At 57.0% G+C, this 14,424-nt stretch overlaps 1 protein-coding gene across 1 annotated transcript; it reads right to left on the reverse strand.

Moving 5' to 3' along the window:
• Nucleotides 1-477: 477 nt before the first annotated feature.
• Nucleotides 478-11,415, reverse strand: CBX6 (chromobox 6). The gene is made up of 5 exons (XM_060025678.1): nucleotides 11,256-11,415; nucleotides 11,032-11,075; nucleotides 10,811-10,876; nucleotides 10,602-10,668; nucleotides 478-6,276 (listed from the first exon to the last, which is right to left on the reverse strand). Exons 1-5 carry the CDS (start codon nucleotides 11,322-11,324, stop codon nucleotides 5,275-5,277), a joined length of 1,248 nt encoding a protein of 415 aa, XP_059881661.1. The 5' UTR covers nucleotides 11,325-11,415; the 3' UTR covers nucleotides 478-5,274.
• Nucleotides 11,416-14,424: the final 3,009 nt, after the last annotated feature.

The following is a 14,424-nucleotide window of genomic DNA, read 5'->3' on the forward strand; positions in this document are numbered from 1 at the left end:
GCGCCCAGAAAACAGATGTTTCTCTGAGCTGCAGCAGCTTGTTAGCAAGGGCTACTACCGACAAGGGTAGCCCGTGCCCCCAACCCTGGCCTGCTCCTTCCCAGGCCCTGTGATGACTGGCTGGCTAGGGATCCAGTTCCCGGGGCCCCTTCTCTGCGGGTGCTGTGACTCCAACTGGGGGGCGGACAGTGGCGGTAGCCCCACCCCTCCCACGTGCCCGCTGACCAGGTAGTCTCCGGGTTCCAAGAAGCAGCGCGTGCCGCAGCTTACCTGTGTAGGGGGTTCCCCTCAAGCCCATCTCCCCACGAGGTGGACATGGGGTGGGAGGCGGGGAGCTTAGAATCTGGCTGGAGCGCTGGCCTGCCACCGCTGAGGGCCAGGGGCCCCCTCTCCTCGCTGCACCGCACCAGGAGAGGCATGGCCTGAGCTTTCTGAAGACCACAGTCCCAGCCGGAAGAAATGAGACAGACCCGGGGCTAGACCTTAGCTTCGGAATGTGACAATTTATTTGGGGGGGGCAAAAGAGGCTTTTCGTGCCCCCTTCCTGGCATTGTTATGATATTGAAGAGCAGCAGAACGAAACATACAAGACAGAGTAATCAGCACAGACGCCCCTCCCCCGGCCCAGAAACAACCGAACCCGGCACGACAGAACCAAAAGCCACACCCAACACAAGGCGTCTTCTCCACCTGCAACCTTTGGGAGAGGGGCCTGTGGCCTGGGGACCCAGCCCCACGCTGAGGCGGCGTCCCCATCTCCGGTCTCCTGCTCACCCTACTAGTTTCCTGTCTTGAACCACTGGAGGCAAAGTTTAGCCAGCTGGGAGCTGGATGGTTGAACCACAGACGAAGGCAACGACACTTCATTTTTAAAATGAGAGAGAGAAAAAAGAGACAGTGCCCCTCCCCAAATATAGAGCTATATATGTATATTTTATATATATAGAATTCATTCGTGCACAATTCATTAAATGAGCTTTTCAAAAATTAAAAAAAATTATAAGATACATTTCTTTAGGCCTTTGTGTTTTTAAATTAAAACCAACAACAAGAAGTCTCCATCTCTACTCCGCCCTACAGCAGGGGGAAGACCCAGAACCCTTGGTTCCTTCTACTGTGGCCTCTTGCAAGGGGGTCCCTCGTTAGACCACCAGCCCCCCTCTGCCTAGCCAGAGCTCTGCATACAGTAGGCGCTCAGTCACTGTTGGAGTGGGGTGCTGACTCCTTCAAGGCGGGATGGGGGGACCCCACAGGCCTGGGAAGTGGGTGCCTCAGTCTCCACCCAGCCTGTCCCCCCTATTTTGGAGTCTTGGTGACTATCAGCAAGACAGGGTCAGGCTGGGGACACCCCCTCTCCTAGAGTTTTAGCCCCTAATTCTGGGCTTTCTGAATCTGAGAGGAGATGCAGACAGAGACAAAACGAAAACCTTTAAACACTTTTCTTTCTTTCTTTTTTCAAAAGTGATTCCTTAAACCATACAAGCCCTCAAGAGGCTGCCTTGGGCTAGTGCATGGGAGCCTGGAAGTGGAACTGACCAGGCGGGTTCCACTGTCCAGCGTGGGCCAAGTGCAAAAAAAACCAAAAAAAAAAACCAAACCAAAAACAACCAACAAAACCCCCAAAGGCAGAAAAGGCGGTACGTCCACTTGGGTCCACCCAGAGGCTAGAAAGGCTGGTGGCAGCCCAGCTCCCCGAGCTAACGGTTTCCTCCTCTGGGCTGACTCCTCACCTGGGACCGCCTGGCTCAGGGGTACCCCCTGGCTTTGCAGTGGCTCCAAGGCCCAGGTCCCCACCTTTTAAAGAGGCTTCCCCCAAAAGGCCAGAGCAGCTGGGCTCTTCGCTCCAGTGAAGCAGCTTTGCCTCTCAGAGCCCCAGTTTCCTGGTCTTGTAAGTGGGGTGACCCCTCCCACTCTGCCTGCCTCACACTGAGGTTGGGGACTTGATCATCACCTCTTTCCAGAGCAGAAAAAGGCTGAAACCCATTTTGACCCTGACCGCTTTGCAGGGTGAGAATGAAACGGGACTGTGGGAGGCTGGAGGCCCCAGTGCCAGCAACCTCAACCACCACATCTTCAGCAGCTGCCTGGACACCAGCAGTGCTTTATGAAAAAGCTGTGTCGCCCAATACACCCATTTCACAGAAGGGCAAACTGAGGATCCGGGAGGGGAATGAGACAGGAATGGGTCCCAACTTCCCACCTCAAACCAGAGACACCAGACCTCATCTGTTTCCTATGACATGGGGGTGGGGAGAGGGTGGCATCAGGGGGAGATGACCCCAGCCACTACTGAACATGGGAGAAGATCCGGCTTTGAGGGGTATTTCACATATAAAAATAAAGCAAACCAGACTGCAACTTCTGCTTGGTAATAGGCAAACGGAAAAGCAGCAATGGGGGAGGAAGGGCCCATGGGAGGCTGATCTGTGCAAGCGTGTGCTGGGGGGCTGTGGGACCCCGCTCAGAGCCACCCTGGGAGAGAGGTAAGGAGGGCTCCGCTTGCGCTTGACCAGGTGCCCACTCAGGCCCTCAGGGGAGCTGCCCACCTGGGAGCAGTGTGCATGCGTGCCTCTGCGTGGGCTGGGGCAGGGCTGCACAGCTGGGGGCCGAGGGCAGCACCCTCCCTGTGAAAAGAGAAGGGGCAGGCACTCCCTCTCCCTACAGCTACCCCCAACCCCCTCTGATCACCACCTAATACTCTCCCAGTCCATAGCGCCTGTCTTCCTGAAGCTTGCATCCCCTACCTGGCCAGGGAAGCTCGGGGGTGTCTTGGTCATTGGGGCGATGGGGAGGGAGAGTCCTCCACGGGGTGGCGGTGGAGGGACCATATGGCCCACCCAACAGGCTGGCAAAGGAATGGAGGAAAGCAAGGAACCCAACTGTACCTACTCACCAGCCTTCCTGGAGAAAGTCACCAACGATGGGTCCCGGTGATGGTGGGACCCCTGTTGACTCTTACGTTCCCTAATCTCAGCTCTATCTGCCTGGCCCCTGCAGCTTCTGGCAAGTTCCCTTGGGATCAGGGGTCATCCGTCCCCTCAAGCGGGGACAGGTGTGGAGTCTGGGCCCAGCGCAGGAGGGAGGGCTTACCTTGCCTCGGGCCAAGGAAGGAGGGCAGTTGCTGTGCCTGGGAGCCTCCCAGCTGGGCCTGGGCCTCTATCCACGTTCCTAACATTGCCGCCTCACCTGTGCAATCACTGCGTTACTAGTTTTTCTTTAAATATCTCTTTCTCCCCACCCCCCCAAACCCCATAGGAATCCCACAATATTTTTTTCTATTTCTTTTTTTTCCCCTCTTTTTTTGTGTTTTTTTTTTCTGTTTTTTGCAAAACTAATTCTTTCACTTTCCTGTCATAAAATCACCTCTGAAAACACAACTTCTTTACAAAAAAAGTCACGAATGACACGGACTCTCAGGAAAACACATTTCTATGGTCTCTGGAAACACCTGTAACTGGCACCCAGGTGGACACTCACCTGGGGTGGGGGTCGGGGGGGGAAATCCCCTCTAAGGACAGAGGAGAAATACCAGCCCTTATTTGGGGGGAAGCCAATTGGCACTTGGACGGCCACAGAGCCAACACAAAGGGCGGGGGGGGGAGGGGTCCAGGAGCACCAGTCCCCCAAACCCTGTGACGGCCCCCGTTCTACATCCTGGGACAGGGAGGGTTAGGGGCCCTGCCACAATCCCTGGCGGGGAGATTCGGAAGAAACAGTCCTCCCGTGCTTAGGACCAAGGCGTTCGTTTCCGAACTGGAATTCCCTTTCTGCCATCATGGCTCTCAGCCCACACACCAGGAAGCCACCTTGAGCCACTTGCAAGGACCCGCCACTCATGGCAAACTGAGTCCGGGCAGCGCCTCAGGGCTGGCCAGCAGGGCTGTCTCCCCTGCCCACCAGACCCCTGGTCCCGCACGTGCCCGCTCTCCTGAAGGACACAGGCCCCCTCTTCCGTCCCCCACCCCCCCGCTTCGGCCACCCTGCCCTCTCAGTGCCCAGCCTAAAACTGGGGTTTTGGTCTCTGCCACTGGCATGGACACCTCAGCTCCCTGGCAGCAGAGGAAAGAGAAGCTGCCCAGGGCACCAGAGGTCTCGAGCTGCTTCAGGCCGGCTGGGCTGTGAGAAAGCCTGGACGGTCAGAAGCAAGAGAGAGGGGGCCGGAGACCCTCGGAACGGTGTCCAGGCTTCCTACTCCCCCCGAACACACAGGAGGAAGAGGAAGCTTGGGACGGGGGTCTCCCCTCTGCCTCGGTCCCCACCATGCCACGTCTGACCGCCCCAAAGGAGAAGGGCGTGGGATGCGTGTCCCCCGCACACGCGGGCTGGGAGGATCGGCCTCCACAGCAAACTCCTCAGACCTCGGCCAGGTCCCAGGCCCGGCTGATGGCAAGGGAGGGTTCCAGGCCTTCGATCTGACGACCTTACCGTGAGGAACCCTAAAGGGCGCAGCCTCGAGAGCCGGGCCCAGGGGCCAACACACACACGGATCCACGCAGACCCGCCCAGGACGGCAGGCGCATGCGCAAACGGAAGTCCGCGCAGCAGGCTCTTGTAGCACCTTTGGTCGAGAACTGAGGGGCCTTTAGATGCTGGGAGGCCGTGGCAGGTGAGGTCCGTGCCAGTCCCTCCCGCCTCTGAGCGCGGGATGAGGAAAGAGATGGGTGGGTGAGGCCCACGGGGGCCTGCTTGGGTCTCGTCCGAAAGTGGGCCCTGCTCCTGCCGCCCTCGTGGGTGTGGGGGGGGGAGGGGCCAAGGCCGCCTTCACCTCAACCTCTGTCCGGGCTTTCCCATCCCTGCCCCTCCTTCCCAGGCATCTGGAGGAAGGAAAGGGACGGTGCCCATGCTGGGAAGGGGTCCCCTAGGGGGCCCCAGCAGCTGCCGGGTTAGCACCGAGAAATCAGATGCTGTGCGCGAGAGCTGGAAGCAAGCTGGGGAGAGATGGGATGTGGCGGGGGCAGCTGAACCCCGAGTTCCGGGGCTCCCCAGGAGCCACCCAGCAGGCCCCACCGTGCTTGGGCAGGGAGGGGGCCAAGAGACAAGAGGGAGGACTTCCCAGTGTCCTGGCCCCACCCTAGCCCCACCCCGTTCCAGGACCGCCCCTCCCACTGGGCTTCAGGGGGCTCCAACTGCCCAGCCCCATCCCGGGGTCAACACCGAGCCATTTGAAACAAGCAAAGCACAGGCAGGGTTGTCTGAGGGCGGGGGCGGGGGCTGGAGCAAGAGTAAGACTTTGGGCAGGAGGGCCCCCCAAACCCCCCTCCGTGGTGGAGCCCCTCACTTGCTCTGCCCACTGCTGCCACCCCCCACTGCGGCGCCTGCTACCCCAGCAGCCACCTTCTCGAAATCCTCAGGGTTGCAGAATTCCTTGATAGTGACCGTCAGGAGATTGCTGGTGACATCGGTGACGACCACGTTGGAGCAGGGTGACATCTCAGGGCGCCAGTCTCCAGCCTCGGGCTCTGAGGCGGCGCCGGCAGGCTGAGGGGCCGCGGGAAGGGCCTGGTTGGAAGCCGCAGTGACGTCGGGAGGCGCCCGCTTGCTGGTGGCCGCCGCCTCGGGAGGGATGGACAGGTCAAGCACCTCGGGCTCCCGCCAGTCGGGGGCAGATGGACTCGTGGTCTCGGGGAGCAGCTTGGGGGGCGCGTCATCCGGGTCGGAGGAGGACTGCGGGGTCGGCGAAGGGCAGCCGGAGGAGCTGGAGCTGCGGGCGTCGTACGGGGCACTGGGAGCTGCCAGGAGCAGCCCCTGGCCAGGGGAGGCGGCGATGTCGGCCTTGGTGGCTGGCGGGGGCGGCAGAGGGCCGGGCGGGGGCTTGTTGTACATCGCGAAAGCGCCGAACTTCATGTGGCGGATCTGCGTGCGCAGGATGCTCTCGCTGAACTTCTTGCTCTTGCCGATGACGCGGTTCCGTGAGGGGACTTTGGGGCGGGCAAGGGCCCCGGCCCCCTGCCCGGCGCCGCCTCCGCCCGTGCCCTTGTCGATCACCTTCAGGTTCAGGATGATGCGGTTCCGCTTGGGCTCCCGCGGCTTGACCTTGCGGTTGATGATGCGCACGGTCTCAGAGAAGGGTGAGATGGGCGGGCGCAGGCCGGGGCTGCCCCCCTGGGGGTCTGGGCGGGGCAGGGGGCGGCGGGACATGCGGTGGCAGCGGCGGATGTCCTTCTTGAGCCGGTGCACAGCAGCGCTGGAATGCAGCTTGGGCGAGGAGGCGCTGGCGGTCGGCTTGACCGAGAAATGCACATCACTGATGCGGAGGGCCTCCGCCTGGGCCCGCGCCTGTGGGACAGAGGGAGGCAGTGGCTGAGGGCTCGCCGCCCGCTGACCTCCTCTGGACACCCCTGCACCAGCCACCCACAAGTATGGTCTCAAGAAACCATCCTCTGAGAGCACTTAAGAAATCAGTGATGCTCGTGACCTTGCCTTAGCGATAAAAGGAAAACAGGTTCAGACGGTGATACAAAGTGTGGAAGGTTGGAGGGCAAGTCAGACCCCCATCCAGGCCCAACGCCAAGATTAACTTTCCAAGTTTGGCCGTGGGTCTGAGGGACAGACAGACGGGTCGGTGGCTGCCCTTGCTGACACAGAGGAGTGTCAATAGCCAGGACACTGCACGGAAAGAAGCCCCTGATCAACCCCCCCCCCCCGGGAGGATCCCAGCCCAGTGCTCCTCCATGGACTAATTTTTGGTGGCAGAAAGGCGAGGGCGACCCCTCCCACCTTCACCCCATACCCCAGCCCTCCGGACCTATCAGCAGATGCCCTGAGCTCCTTTTCTGCCCGTGAACAGGAGGCACCTCCAGCTCACCATCAGCTCTGGGGCAGACCTTGGCCCCTCCTCCTCACTCCCAGCACCCCACTCCCCACCCCCCCGGCCACTTCCCCTCCTGGGTCTGATTCCTCTGACTGCCCAGGGTCTGGGTCTGAGCAAACTGGTGCCAACAGACTCCGAAGCCAGCACCTAAAGCCTGGCTGGCATCCACCCCAGGGAGACATGGGTTTGGTGGGCATGGACTAAGAGGTGGGATCAGCCACTTCATATTCTCTGTGCCAAGATGGCCTGGGGACAGGATGGCTGAGCAGAAGTCTGTGGGGAGCAAGGGATACTGTCCCAGGCTCCCGCGCCCAGCTGTACACACTCCCAGGGGTGAAGTCTATAAAGTCCCGCCAGGGCCCTGCAGGAGCTCACCTTCAGTCTCATGGAAGATGCGAGTGTGTGTGTGTGTGTGTGTGCTAGGGGTCTGTGCTCCACGCAGAAGACAAGTGACAGGCAATTAGGGAGCAGGGTGATTCAATACAACAGAGGAAGTACAGGGTCCAGAGGAGCACAGATTAGGTCCCAGTTGTGGAGAATGAAGCCTAAGTAGTAAAACCCTGGTCCTTCCTGGGCTGACTGTGCCCCAGGTGGCCTGCTGAAGGGGCCCTGCTGAGACAAATGGTGGAGGCAGAGAGAGCCCAGCGATGAGCGGATGGAGCGGCCAAGGGACTGAAAGCAATGGCTGGACAGAGTGTAGAGATGGAGGACCAGTCTGTGTTCTAGACAGATACCCTGGTTCCTGGTGGGAAGAGGGACCATTAGGTGGTGACTGCCTCCAGCCAGGTGAGCTAGGGGTGGCTGAGAGGAAGAACACATTCCCATGGTCAGTCTGTGAGCTCCCCAAGAGTGGGGTCTGTGGTTTAGGGTCTCTCCACCTCCCATCCCCACAGTGCTGGATGCTTGACCCGTACCTGGGAGGTAGCCTGTACACCTCTCAGACAAGACTAGACTGTATTTGACCACAACCCCCAGAAGAGGTGTTTGTGGACTTACATGCTGAGTCAGCGAGGATGTCATTTAGAATGTAGCAGAGGCACACTTCACTGCCACATGGTCCTCCCAGCCCTGCCGGGGGTTTCCTGGGGTGGCTTAGTTAACCATCCCTCCAGCCACTAGGTGGCAGCACACGTGGGCCCGATCTACCCTGTGCCAGGGCTGCCAGCTCCTCCTGCCCCGAGCCAGTGGAGCCAGGGACTGGTTCCCTCACACCCCTTCCCAGACAAAGGCAGGGGAAAGCCAGCCTTCCCTTGGCATGGCAACAAGAGCTTTTTTGCAGGTTCATCCCCCACGGAGTTTAGGGGATTCCCCACTCTGATCCCCAGGGGTTGGTGGTTATCCTCTCTGCATGCTGTCTGAGCGGGACCTCTGTAAGTACGGTTCTGCCGGAGTCCAGCAGTGATGCATGGTCCCTGGGGACTGGCAAAGAGCGCAGGCAAGGCAAACGCCAGATCCAGGATGAAACCCCGGCTCAGTGGGCCTCCTCTGACCACAGTGTGTTACCTGGTTAGCACAGTGCCTGGCACACAGCAAGCACTCGAAGAATACTAGACTATCCAAGGGGCGGGGCGGGTGCTTACGAGCAGTAATCTTTTTCTAATGTATGGTTTCCAACCTTTCTACAAAACTATTTCTTACTTTATAATGTCTAAACATTATTATTATTTTTAAAAACAGGCTGGTTCACCCTTCCTCCTCCTCTCTTCTCCCCAGGTTGAGAATTCTTTGAAGGTGGGACCTGGGTCTGCCTGTGGATTAAAACTGGTAACCACAGCCCAAGGCATTTACTGCACTCTGACTGTGTGACAGGCATGGCTCTGAGGGGTTGGCATGTACTATACATAGATAACGTGGAAGGTTAAAGACCTGGACTCTACCACTCACTCTCTGTGACCACGGGCATGTTATTTAACCTCTCTGGCCTCAGTTTTTCTATCTACAAAATGGGGATAATGCAACCTACCTCAGGGGCTCCTGTTCTCTTCAGAATAGTTCCCTGCAGAAAGTGAGTGCTGAGTGTAATCTGTTTACTATACACACTTGGCCTCTTGGTGACCCACAGAGCAATGGGTTCAGACCAAGCTGATCTCCATCACCCCTTGCAAATATCTCTCTCTGTCATGCTACCTGTTTTTAAGGTCCAGATCAAGGTTCTCTCATCTGCCTCTGCATCCCCTGCCCCACCAACTCTACAGCCTTCATAGTTTCCTTTTTGTGTGTGTATGTGTGTGTGTTCATCTTGCTCCCTTAACCTGATGTGTACTCTCTGAGGGACAGGGTTAAGAAAAGGAGACATGATGAAGCCAGGAAGCTGGGTGGTGGGAGCTCAGGTAAATCACCTCCCCTCCCTGGGCCTTGATCTTCTCATCTGCAAAATAGGGATAATATTCCCTACTTCATAGGATTGTTGAGAGATTTAAAGGAGATAATCCATGTGGGGGTCAGCACTGTGTTAGGCCCATGGCCAGCTCAGGAGATACAGCTATTAAAAAAGAAAAGCATTTTGTGAATCAATGCTCATGGTCATTACTCACTTCCCCGCTAGAGGGCACTCCAGCTGCACTGAGAGGCTGTCACACAGCCCACTGGCCCTCCAGCTGCTCTGCCCCATCCCTCCGAAGCAGCATCAAGAGTTAAGGTTACTCCACAGATCCCCTAAGATGTGTGTAATTTGGCGACAAGGGTCACAGAAATATGTGATTCTGGAAACCATTATTTCTTTCACTTCTGCACAGTTCTTTTGGGGGGTGGGGGGCTGGAGAGCCCCCCCAAATTGGGCTTTGAGCCTTTAGGACAAATTGGAGATTCTGAGTTCTGCATTGTGCACAACCTCTTTTCTGCAGAGTCCTGCCTGCCCTTCCCGTGCCAACTGCCACAAAGTCACAGGCTGTCGGGGTGGGAAGGGGCCCTGAGACAACCTTAGCACTAGTGGTGGGGGGGGGAGACTGTGGTTGCCCACGGAGGCCCGCCTGCAGCCTTGCCTGCCACCTTGGGTCATCTCACCTTCCCTTCCCAGACTCTGTTCTTTCTCACTTAAAAAAAAATAAAATAAACACCAAAAAACCTCTAAGATGGCTTCCTCTGGAGCTAGGTCGCCCTCCCTTGCCGAGGCTAACGTGCCCTGCTTTTACTCTCCCACTCTCCATCCTCATTAGAGCCTCCAGAGACAGCCAGAAGTGGGCAAAACTGAGAACCAGTGGCCCAGCCTGGGTGATAAAACTCAAAGTGAAGTGATTTAAGGTCAAATTCAAGTTAGATCCCTCTGTCAGGAGGGGAGGCATACAGAACAAATCCTGAGAGAGGGAAGCTGCGGGCAGGGAGGCAGGTGCCCCCCCCCCCCACAAAGCCTCTCCCTGTTCCCCACGATGAAGGAGACCAAATTCACTCTCCCCCTGGGTTCTAATTCCAGGCAGAGCCCTACCAGCTCAAGGCTGGGGGAGATGAGGGCTCTCACGTGCAGAAGCCACCCCTCCCTGCCACCCCCTCAGGTGGGCACCCCACCTGCCTCACCCACCCCCTTCCTGTTGGCCTCCCCAGACCCTGGTTTTGTCAGCGAGGATTATCCTTCCCCCTTGTCCCCATTCCCAGGCCCCTCTTGCTGAAGCTGGAGCTGGCCAGGGCCTGCTGCCAGGGGCTCTTCGGGGGCTCACAACCACCCCTTGCCCAGCTGGGGCCCCTCTGGAAAGACCCGCCCGCCTGGGCGGCCGCGGATCTGTCCCTCCCCTGCAGGCCCCGTGTTGCGCCCGGGCTGGGGGCCCGAGAGGGGCCTGCTGGGGCTGGGCCAGGTTACCTTCAGGAGGAAAGTTTTGGGTTTGGGTCCCCTCTTCTTGGGCCCATACAGCTCACGCTCCCTCTCCCTGCGGCCGAGAAACGCCAGAGGTTAAAAAGAGCCCCTTCCTGGGCCCCACTCCGCGCTGCCCTCCCCGGCTCTCCCGCTTCCCCGCGCGGCGCCCCAGCCGAGCCTCAGCCCCGCCGCCCCTGCCAGCTTCCCAAACTCACTTCTGCTCGAAGGCTGCAATGAGCCGCGAGTCCAGGATGTTCTCCTCCGGCTCCCAAGTGCTGTACCTGCCGAGTTACGCATGCACAAAATAAAAAAGAAAACCAGGGAGCCAGAGACACATGCGAGGGAGCAAATGTGCGCACCCTCCAAGGGAAAAAAAAAAGGCCCCGGTGTGCGCTGCCTCCCTTCCCCCCTCACCCCTGGATCCCGTGACACTCACTTGATGGCCCACCCCTTCCATTTCACCAGGTACTCGATGCGTCCCTGAAAAACAGAGAAGGAAAAAAGGGGGGAGTGGGGGTGGGGAAGATGCGGGGACGCGAGGAGGCGGCTGCGCGGGGGTGGTCGAGAAAGCCCGGGTTAGCGGGACCGCTTCGCCCCGATGGCCCGCGGATCTGGGGACCGGCTGCGGGGCTAGGCGTCCCGCCCTGGGAGGCGGCTAACCTTTCGGATCCGCCGTTTGATGATGGATTCGGCCGCGAAGACCCGCTCGCCCACTGCAGACAGCTCCATCTTGCTCAGCGGCACCCACAGCCCATAATACTCCCTGCTCCCGCGGCCGGTGCTGCACCGCTCGCGCACGCGCCACAGCGCCCAGGCTCGGCGGGCGGGCGCGCGGCGGGGCGCGCGCTCGCGTTCCAGCTGCGGGCCATCACGTGACCCTCTGGGCTGGCGCGCCGTTGCCAGGACCTTCTCCTCCCCCGGGGCGGTTGCTAGGGAAAGTGAGCGCACGCGGGGCGGGGGCGCGCGCTGGTTCTTAAAGGGGCCTAGCCTGGTTGGGGGAACCGGGGCCGGAGGCCGGGAGGGAGATGCTTGGCCTGCGCGAAGCCGGGCTGGGGGCGGTGCAATCTTACAAACACTTTCTCATTCCCCTCTGCATCTTCTCGGCCCCCGCGAGCTGACAACTTCTCCCTCTGAATCCTCCCTTGCAAGTCTCTCCCGGCCCCGGGCGGGGAAGGGCAGTGGAGTCTCTGCAGCCGCTGCTCATCCTTCCAGCAGAAGTTTGCAAACAGTTAAATATGATACAGCAGAAATGCATTTGCTGTTGCCTGGCCAGGCCCTGCGGGAATTTCTTTAAAACATTGCCCCCCACCCCACCCCTTATCCATTATTTATGTATTCGTGGGAGTGTGGTTTTGTAACCAGTTCAGATGAATTAAAACAAAAACGCCACCGCAGGAAAGGGTGGGGGAGGCAGTGAATGGGGCCGAGGAAGGGGGTGATCCTTTGCATCTGTTTTTCTGCCGGGGTCTTGGGCGGCACCTGCCCTCGCCCGGGAGGTCGGGTGAAGACGCGGCGAGGAAGATGCGGCCGTGGGGAGGTTCGGAAGAGAGAGGCCGCGGGGTGACAACGAACTCCCCACATACCAGATTGGGCCCGAAGCGGGTCATCCTTGGGTCATTCGGCAGAAGCCGCCCTCGCGGTCATGTCTGTATGTTTTCTAATTCCCAGGCCCCGTGCCGCGTCACCCTCCTGCGCCCTACAGTTCCTCTAATGGCTCCGCCATTGCTCACGGGGAGACCAGAGCCCAGCTTCCTATTTGGGGAGGGACTGGGAGACCTAGGCTGTCTTGGAAGGGACGCAAAGTAGCCCTGCCACACAAAACGCTCCATTTCTTTTATTTTGTATTATTTAAACTTTTATTGTTTTTTAAATCACACCAACAGTCCTGTACTTTGTAAATTTTTTTAAAAGTAAGAAAAAAAGCAACCGTCTATAATCTCCATCAAACCGTTAACCTCTTCACGGATTTTCTTCCAGCCTCTGTCCTATGCCTATATAAACACATATATATGCACATATATACACTGTATATAGATGATATAGATAGATTTAAATTCTTTCTTTTTAGCAAAATGGGATCATATCACACTAGCTGGAATCCATTTGTCTCTCTTAATGAGATAAAGTGGACCGCTTTTGGTGTCACTAAGTACAGATTTCCCCATCATTTTAGTGGCTGTGGTGGGGTTGCGACGGAGGTGGAGAGAAATGGGAATGTGGTAAGGCTCAGGGGTGTCTCTTGCGCTCATTATTTATTTATTTATTGGAAAGGAGGATTTTTACATGTCTGTGGTGCAACACCAATTTCAAGTCAACCGCGTCAAAATTTCTGCTTCTCACTCCTGCATGTCTGCTGATTTGTCCAGTTATTACCTTGGGAGAAATCCCCTTCCCCCCTGAAAATCGACATGCTCTTGAGAGATAGCTATTTGCTGGCTAGCCCAAAGTGGGCTCCTGTGTAAGGATAGAGCTGCCCTCCTGGGGGTGGTGTGGGTGGATGCACAGGTAAGCTATGTGGATATGAGTGTGTGTGTGTGTGTGTGTGTGTGTGTTCTCAGGCTGAGGGACACAGGCAGCCGGATGAAAGCAGGTAAGCATCGATCCATTTGTTAGTTCATTCGGCAGCTTTCATGAGCCCTTTTTGAGGCTTTGTGTTAAACTGTCAGAAACAAAGGTGCCCCAGGCTTGAGGAGCTCTCAGGTGAGAAAGGTAACTGCTATGCAGTGTGATTAGTGCTGGAATAAAAAATGTATTCATTTCTTATGGCTGCTGTAATGGTACCACAAACTCAGTGGCTTGAAACAACACAAATGTATTATCTTATGGTTCTGGAGGTCAGAAGTCCCAAGTTGGTGTCATTGGGCTCTAGGGAGAGAATCCATTCCTTGCCTCTTCCAGCTTCTAGCAGCTGCTGGCATTCCTTGGCTCATGGCTGCGTCACTCTATTATTTACTTTTGCCTTCCCTTGACTGACCAACTGCCTCTTTCTCACAAGGACCTTTGTGATTACATTGGGCTCATCCAGATAATTGAGGATCATCTCCCCATCTCGACACCCTTACCTTATCTGCAAAGTCCTTTTCACCATAGGGTAACATATTACATAGGGTATATAAGGTATCATGTTCATAGGTTCTGGGAATTAGAACGTGGACGTCTTTGGGTGGGTGGAGCATTATTCAACCTGCCACAAACAGCAGGTATAGGATGCCCTGGGAGTCTAGACGTATTAGTCAAAGTTCTCCAGAAACAGAACCAATAGGATATATGTAGAGATATGTAAGAGAAGATTTATTATAGGAATTGGCTCACATAGTTATAGAGGCCTAGGAAGTCCACTGTCTGCAAATTGAAGAACCAGGGAAGCTGGTAGCAGAAGGTCTGAGATCTAGGGGCTGCTGGTATAAGTCCCCAAGTCTAAGGGTGTGAGGAACTCCAGTGTGTGAGGGCAGGAGAAGATGAATGTCCGGGCTCAAAAAGAGAGGGAATTTGCCATTCCTCTGCCTTTTGGTTCTATAGACCCTCAGTGGATACCATGGTGCCTGTCCGCGTGGGTGAGAGTGGACCTCTTTATTTGGTATACTGCATCTAAGGCAGACCTGTGAGCAATAATGTTTACTAGCTATCTGGGCATCCCGCAGCCCAGGCAAGCTGACATAAAATGAACCATTGTACTGGTTAAGGGAACAGCCCACTGCCTGGAGGAAGGGAGGCTGGGAAGGCTTCTCAGAGGTGGGGACATTTAATTTGGAACTTGAAAGATGAAGAGGAGTTTGCCTGCTAGTGAAGAATGAGAAGGACATCCCAGGTAGAGGGGTGAGTAGAGCAA

Source organism: Delphinus delphis, chromosome 11 (assembly GCF_949987515.2).
Source record: "Delphinus delphis chromosome 11, mDelDel1.2, whole genome shotgun sequence".
NCBI lineage: Eukaryota > Metazoa > Chordata > Mammalia > Artiodactyla > Delphinidae > Delphinus > Delphinus delphis.